Source organism: Merops nubicus, unplaced genomic scaffold (assembly GCF_000691845.1).
Source record: "Merops nubicus isolate BGI_N331 unplaced genomic scaffold, ASM69184v1 scaffold12273, whole genome shotgun sequence".
Classification (NCBI taxonomy): domain Eukaryota; kingdom Metazoa; phylum Chordata; class Aves; order Coraciiformes; family Meropidae; genus Merops; species Merops nubicus.
The window spans coordinates 1-7,957 of record NW_008601010.1 but is presented as its reverse complement, the minus strand read 5'-3'; the positions used below and the strand labels follow the sequence as shown (position 1 = coordinate 7,957).

General features: G+C 42.8%; 1 protein-coding gene across 1 annotated transcript; it reads right to left on the bottom strand.

The window, feature by feature from the left end:
- Positions 1 to 4,392: 4,392 nt before the first annotated feature.
- On the bottom strand, positions 4,393 to 7,405 carry LOC103770606 (neurofilament light polypeptide-like). Its single transcript, XM_008937873.1, has 3 exons — positions 7,281 to 7,405; positions 6,103 to 6,422; positions 4,393 to 4,981 (listed from the first exon to the last, which is right to left on the bottom strand). Exons 1-3 carry the CDS (start codon positions 7,355 to 7,357, stop codon positions 4,803 to 4,805), a joined length of 576 nt encoding a protein of 191 aa, XP_008936121.1. The 5' UTR covers positions 7,358 to 7,405; the 3' UTR covers positions 4,393 to 4,802.
- Between the last annotated feature and the right edge of the window lie 552 nt (positions 7,406 to 7,957).

The window sequence follows — 7,957 nt, the reverse complement described above, 5'->3', positions numbered from 1 at the left end:
ACAATGAAGAACACTCCTACTGCCTTACTGCCCATAACCAGCAAAGAAATGCAAATCATTCTTAAGCCTGGGTTCAGTTCCCAGACTGCCCTGAAATCTGTTTACTAATTGAGGGTCTGATCAAAATCTATAGTTTGCCTATGCCTTCCAATTCTTTATCCTATCAATAATTGAAGATCAAGTAGTTTTTAATTGAAAGAGTTCTGCATCTTCTTCACTGGAGAAATTGCAGCGAGCCCGCAGCAGATAAGCCTTTCAAATAAATCTGACTGTCTTTGTGTAGCAAAGTAATGAATGTTTCTCCTGCTGATATCAATAATGGAGATCTGCACTCAACAGCTTGCTGCCTGAGTGACGTTTAATTAAAGCAGAGTGAGCAAATTAAATGGCAGCTTCTCTGTAGCGAGCTTAGTTGTGAGTTCCTTGTGTATATGACATAAAAATAACTGTACCTTTGTGAATAAGGAGTTAAGTAGCCCAGTCACCCTCAACTATTGTCAGTGTTTGCAGCAAGTTATGTTAAAATAGAGAAATTCCCCATGGTTTGTGAGACCTGAAGCTATTTTTCTCTTGGATCCAATAAAATTTTTAAGAGACCACCACCACGGAACCCCAAAACTAAACCAGAGACCAGTATTTAACATAAAACTTTCTATTTATATGCTTCCAAATAAACTCTAGACTCTGCTAAAACGTCACAAACTGTGAAGCCAGTGGGCTGCCACCCCTCAGCAGAGAAAGTCAAGCATCTCCAGCACCAAGAGGAAGAAGGGTCACGTTGTAGAGTGAGGTAAATGCTGGAGTCAGTGGTGGACTCCCCAGCACTCCTGGTGTGGGATGACACAGGGGTGGGATCCCAACCTGCCTGGCTATTTTTCATGCCACATTTTATTTTCAGTTCTGGTAGGATACAGCTACAATGACCTAGAGATTATAACTGGTGTTATTTTGATTCTGCTCTCACGTTGGCAGTCCAGCCAGGAGTGCAGCTTCTTGTACTGGGGCATCTATCAACCCTTCCACACAGGGTACCTCCACTTTCCCAACAGGTTTGGGGAATTCAGCCTGCATGGCAGGCAAATTCCTGGGCTGCCCACTGGCATGAGTATGTCAAAATAGTCTCCTTCTCCCCCTTTTCCACCCAAAACATATTGCAGCCTTTAGCTATTACTTAAAACAGCTTTTTTTTTCCCTCTGCTCTAACAGACAAAATAAATTTCTGAGTTTAGTCCATTTCCCACTGCAAATGTTTCCATCAAATCCTAAGAGAAATAAGCAACTGGTTAGCACATTTCTAAATATTTATAAAACTATAAGAACTGATTAACATTTAATGTTGCCAAGAGGTTTTGTCTACTGACATCTGCAATCAGTTTCAAAAGATAGCATAATTCCAGGGCAGAGATGCATAAATAGTATGTTATTTGCCTGTTCTGCCCCAATTACTCCTTCAGACTGTGCATAACCAGTGAAGGGATTAATTACTTTCAGACACAGAAGTTCATTAATCAATATGGAAGGAAAATAATAATTAAAGGAAATTACTGTGAAGATTTATACATCTTATTTAAAGTGGGCTGTGAGGACCCCTGTGACTTCAGGGCTCCAAGACAGGACATTTTTACTATTGGTTTGGGGAGATGCTACAATTAAGAGATTTTCAGTATCCCAGAACTCAATTCCAGGTGGAAACAAGCTGGGAAGTGTTACAAAACAGGTTGCATTTGCCAGGGAGATGAGTCAGGCACTAGAATTTTCTCCAGGTATCAGGGTCTGTTCTTTTCCCCTTCACACAAGGGCTTTCCTCCTTCTGAGCTCAGGATTAAACCTCCTTAACTAATCCAGAAAGGCAGCAAATGATGAATTGTCAATTATTTAGTCACTAGAAGGTAAATCCCTAGAATCTGGATATTCTACCTGCACAAGTTTTCCTCTTGCTGAGTGGAGGGGGAGTGTGTGTATCTCAAGAAAAGCACTCAGGACCACCTTGTGTTTGTCTTCCACATGATGAGATCTCAGCACGATCCAGACCCTGTCTGCCCAAATAAGAGGAAGCTCAGGGACAGGCTCCTGGCTTTCCTCACAGCTGCAACTTGGGTTAAAGTTTCTGTCGTGTCTCCCTCTGCCTGCTTCTACTGCATTGCGTCAAAGCCAGCTCCTGGGGCTTCAGAGGTAAAACCAGGGTTGCCAGTAGGATCCCCACAACCCCGAGGCCATCTCAGCAGGCAAACCCAGGTTTCCATCCTCCCTCTCTCCAGGTTAGCAGCAAGGCAGGGTGGGCTGACAAGCCAGGCTGGACGGTCACTGCAGCTTGTCACTCTGCAGCTCACTGCCATGGCTGTGACTCACACATCTCCTGCAGTCGTGAAGTCTCTCCTCTAGCTGCAATACATTAAAAATAACATAAGGGCTGGGGATAGGGCTGAGATACACTGCAGGGAAAAGTGTGTTTGCTGCTGCCTCTCTGAAAGTGCTGCTTTGAGAGCGTCCCTGGCAGCCTGGCTGCAACACTTGGGAGAGCTGCAAGCTGTGCTGCTTCCCAGGAGTGAAAGGGATGCAAAGGACTAGATGGAGTTTATCTGAAAAAAAAAATCCAAACCAACACAAAACACAAAACCAAGACACGAAAAAGGAAGCAAAAGCAAGTATTGAAAAGTTAAAAGGAGCTCAGAGCTCTTGGAGAAAGTCAGGATGAGACAGTGGTTTTAATAAAGGCCAGTTTAGTGAATGCTCTCTTGGCTTTAATGGCTGTGATGAGTCCTGGTCTGGTGCATAACACGCAGGAGCAGAACCTCTCTCCCAGCTGAAATGCCATGCTAAGCAGTTTCTGCTAGGGCAGAATTTCCAAGGACCATCTCAGACTCAGTGTTGTGCTGTTTGCACCAAGGGTATCCCATAGCAAAAGGAGCAGCTCTCCTGCAATCCCACTGACAGCTTTTAAAAGCTCTGAGCAAACAGCATGCTTGAGTCTCTGGCCCGTGGTTCTGCAAGTACCTCCCACTTCTCACCACAGCTTTCCTAGAGACAGAGTAAAATCTGCTTTGTAAGAGTAAGTTTTAGGAACACATGTAGAAATATCTCCATTAAAAGCAGAAGGGAAATATGAAAAGAAAGACTTCAATAAGATTTGTTTAAGAAAGGGAAAAATAATTTACTTGCCTTCTTGTTCTCAAAAGCATCAAAACCCCCAAGAAGGAGGGAAAAAATTAAGCATTTCAAAATGATAGTGCAATCCCCTGGACAGGAGGAACTGGAATTATTACAGATGTATAGAAGTTCTGGTTCCTGAATAGTTTTACTGAAGCTGCTTTTTCTTCCTCCTGGTGTTTTTCCTGGGCATGTGAAAGCAAAGAATTGTTTTCAGTGCTTCCCTCATCCATTGTTGTTTTTTATAGCTCTTTCAACACTGAAAAGGGAGATGCTTTTGTAAAACCCCTAAAATCTGTGTAAAGAGACACTTCCTTTCTCTCTGAACACAGGCACCAAGGAGAACCAATGCTAATCAACCAATACCAGTCAGTGTACAAATTTAAGTTACCCCAATATCCACCAAGCTAAATATGACTGAAAAGTTTTCATGAAACCATGTAATGGCCATTTTCATATGGGTTTATTTTAAATGGTTTAATTTGCAGCATTTTTCTGGTACCTGCCCTTAGCACAAGGTTGGATTTTATCCATCTTCAGCTAATTGGAAATAAATAGGCACAGACCACAGGACACAGGTTTCAGAATTGCCAGGATTTGCTGCTGTGTGAGCTGTTCCTATTTTGTGCCTTTCTTTAGCTCACACTCAAAACTTTAAAAGGCCCTGACAAGTCCCCAGAAGAAAGTGAATCTCTTTAGTCCAAGGTAGGACCCTGGGAAAGCAGCTCACCCATGCAGCAGAGAAAACTCCCCCCCACATTGTCCTTCCCTCTAGCACCTCACCACAGCCTTTTTATTTCTCCTCAAATATAAATATACAGCCATTGCCTCAAGTCTCAGCTACATCCACAGTCACTCTCTTTCAGCACTGATCTGTCACGTGGAACATCTTCCTACCAATGTTTAACAGCCCCATTTGCACTTTGCTTCTATAATCATTCATTAAAATTTCTTTTTCAGAAAGCAAAAGAGTTCCTGCCTGTGTGCACCCCACAGCCCAGTGAGACCCATCACAAAGCTAACAGCACATTTGGACATCAGGGTCTTCCCAAAATCTTAAGATTTCCATGTGAAATTTTACAGGGCCATCAAAAATTTCTGTCTACCTATTAGTCCCCCCAAGCTTATCAGCAAGAGACAGAAACCAATATCCCATATCCTATTACCCAGCCTTGGAAGAGGAGTTTGATACATGACTTTATCAACCTTTTAAGTGCATTAGTGACACATGACACACACCAGGAATCTGTGTAAGCATTTCTGTAACTTTATTGACTAGCTTTATTGCACATACTTATTGAAGCCTCCTTTATTTCACCCACCCAAGGTTTCCAGAATTATTTTAAATGCAAGTTAAAGGTAACTTTCATTCCCACAACTTATTTTTTTCCCCCCATTTTAAATGCTAAGTTCCAAATCACCCAGGAAAGACACAACCCCTGAATTCATACGTGTAGACCATGCGGCATTCAGGGAGCAAGCCAGTGGGTGCTCTGCAAGCAAACTGATACTCTGCACAGAGAGAAACATCATAGATCATTAACTTTAAACCTCAATGGTCACTGAATTAAATATGTGAGACTGCAATTTTAGCTCAGTCAATCATCATTTATCCTGTTGACCTGATGAGAAAGCTAGACTGCCTAAAAAAAATTTCAAGCCTTCTTCTTCACTTCACTCTCTTCCTTTCCTGCTGCTTCTTTCTCTTCCTTCTCCTCCTCACCAGTCTCCTCAGCAGTTTCCTGAGACTCCTCTGCTTCTTCAGCTGCTGTTTCTTCCCCTTCTCCTTCCTCTTCCTCACCCTCTTTGGCTTCTTCAGATTCTTCCTTAGCACCTTTGAAAGACAAAAGGATGTATTTCACATCTAGGCATCACCCTAACCCCAGTTAAATAGGACTCAGCCCCCACGTTTGGACAGCAGCCAGCTAAGCAGGATGGGGCCAGCAGATCATTTTGCATGAGAGCAGAGACATTTATCTGGGACTTGAAAGGCAGAACAAACCTATACAGCAACTTAGCCCAGATTTCAGAGGGAGTGAAAGATGTTATTGCTCTTTTCAAAATCATGGCTTGGAAAAATATTGATGGTGAACTCCTTGCTTAAGTCTTATCCAAAGACTTGAGTTCAAAAAAAAGATGTTATTGCTCTTTTCAAAATCACGGCTTGAAAAAATATTGATGCTGAACTCCTTGCTTTAAGTCTTATCCCAAGACTTGAGTTCAAAATGGAAATCTTGCCTTTGCTCTGCAACTGGCTCTTTAGCTAACATAATAATTAATCTCTACACTAATAAACTCCTCAAAGAGTTCAATTGCAACAAATCTATTTGAGGAATTTTTACGTTAAATCCTTCAGAGCTATGCAAATGAAGTTGGGAAAAAGCAAGTCTGGATAACATCCCTTTTCTATTTTCTTCAAAAAGTGAGTTTGGTAAATGAATTATGGGGCAGCAAGGAAGCAGCATATACTTTTTTGAACAAGGAAACTATTTAGACTTCAGGCAGTTCTCTGAAGCCAACAGTTACATCCACAGACAGCAGCTGATGTTTCTGTTATCACAGGCTACTCTCTGGGAATTAGTATTTAGCTCAGGGTGACCTTGTTCCTCCTTTTTGAGGATGTCTGTAAGAGGTACATACTGTTTGGTGCTAACATCACACACTACTGAAGTATTACCAGTCTTGGTTTTGGAAGCCTGAATGGAAAATCACCCTGTGATTTCCAGGGGACTATTATCAATCCCATAATCTGCCTGACACTGAACACTGACCTTCTCCTCCACGCAATATTCAGGCTCTCCTGCCTAGGTGCTGTGTGCTTCATCCCATGGTCCTTTGCTCATTTGAGCAATGACAGAGGTCTAATTATCAGACTTGGTCATTAGGATTTCTGGGGTTTATGCCATATGAGCAGGGTGAAGCATGAAAGAGGGATCTGAGAGTAGCTCTAAGTACCTTCCTCCTCTTCTTCTGCCTCTTCACCTCCCGCTTCTTCCTCACCTTCCTCTTTCTCTTCCTCCTCACCTTCTTCTCCTGGGGCTGCCTTGGCTTCTGCCACCTTAGCAGCCTCAATTGTTTCCTCTATTTCAATCTGCTCTTCCTGGACATGACTGGAGTAGTACGTGGGGAAGGTACGGGTTGTCATCAGGTAGGAACTGGACTGGAGGCCACTGTAGGCAGACCTGCCAAAGGTTGGGGCAGTCTGGGTGTAGCCACTGGTGATGCTTCCAACACTAGTGAAACTGAGTCGGGTCTCTTCACCTTCCAGCAGTTTTCTAGGAGAAAAGGAAACAAGAAAGGACTTAGTTCAGCAGATTTCAGCTAAGGACCAAGATACTACAATGCTTAGAGCAGCACAAGCCCTAGACTGCATACACAGGAGTGCAAAATCAAGCCTATAATCAAACACTGTCTTCTTGGAATAATTCAGAGGTGTGTAGTACTGGTGAATTAATACTTCTCCTTGTCAGAAGAAATAATGTGGGGAAAAAACCCTCTAGGATTAGGTTCCTATAGCAGGTGAACTCAGAGGTGTGCTCTGGCAGCCTGCAGGGCTGCACAGAATTTGATGTTATGTGTAGCCATCTAATCAGGTTTAGAGCCACTCTCTCAGTATTCCCCCTTGTGGCATTCACAGAAACTCATCTTGGCATTTGCAATTCTATCCAAGGACAGAACACTAAACAGTAATTTAGCAACAGTTCTACTGTAAAATACTTCCTTTGCAAGAGATTGCCTCTGAGTTAGAAACAAAACCTGTTCTTAAAACCATTGAGGGATTTCTGACTTTGAGAACACAGCCATCTCTTAAGCAGCTCCACTGATACAAAAATCTCTTCACTGCCAGTACAGAAGAGATATTTTTACGTGTAAAGATGGAGAAACTGAGATCATATATTGCCAAGCTAAGAGTCCTGAATGTATATATACTGTTACACTCACTGAAGATTTTGCTTTAAGCAAATATTTTACCTCAAAAGCACTGCTGCTTCCCATGGCAGAAGACCTGATTAAACCCTGACATCTACCTATGCAATTTCTGTTGGAGGAATGATAAATAAAATTAACTCTTGGAAGAGAGAATGGGAACCTGATCTGAGGTCTGGCTTACTACAGCCTTGCCCCCACCATACCTATATGCTGCAATTTCGATGTCCAGGGCCATTTTCACATTGAGCAGGTCCTGATACTCCTTCAGGTACCGAGCCATCTCGCTCTTCGTGGTGCGCAGCTCGTTCTCCAATTTGTTGATTGTATCCTGTAGGAAAGAACAATACTGACCATGTAAAAATTTTTAATTCTCTCACATCTAGCAGTAGTACCTTGCAAGGGATTGCTCTCATCTTGTTAATCTTGCTCCAGCAGACAAAGAAAATGAGCAGCTCTAACTCCAACCTCAGCCAGAAAAGCACCGTCTACCCAATCCCACCTTCCCTGGCTGGGCCTCCCCACCCCTACATACAGCTTAATATTCCACCTCTGCTTAAGAGCCCTGTTTTCTGCTAGCAAGGACTAAGGGGTGCATGGAATTTCTGCATTGCTTCACTTTGGTTTTACGCTCTACGTGCTTGTTTTAGCTTAAGGATGTCTTATTTATAATGATATAGTTAAGGCTCTGTTGGCATACAGATAAGTGATGCATTATATGAAATTGAGTATGACTGTGTTCTCTTACAGGAACACGCATTATTACACCTGCCATGTGGCACTTTGCCTTAGAACCTTTTGATGCCTCACAGCTTAGAGATGCCGATTAGCGTCAGAATTTGTGAGCTAGAAGCAGGGTACCCCCAAACCCCCACCCCCGACC

Coding starts and splice junctions, on each gene's coding strand:
- LOC103770606 (XM_008937873.1), bottom strand. CDS start 7,357: ATGGCTCGGTACCTGAAGGAGTATCAGGACCTGCTCAATGTGAAAATG. Junction 6,423..7,280: donor ATCGAAATTGCAGCATATAG/GTATGGTGGGGG, acceptor CTTTTCTCCTAG/AAAACTGCTGGAAGGTGAAG. Junction 4,982..6,102: donor GGCAGAAGAAGAGGAGGAAG/GTACTTAGAGCT, acceptor TGTCTTTCAAAG/GTGCTAAGGAAGAATCTGAA.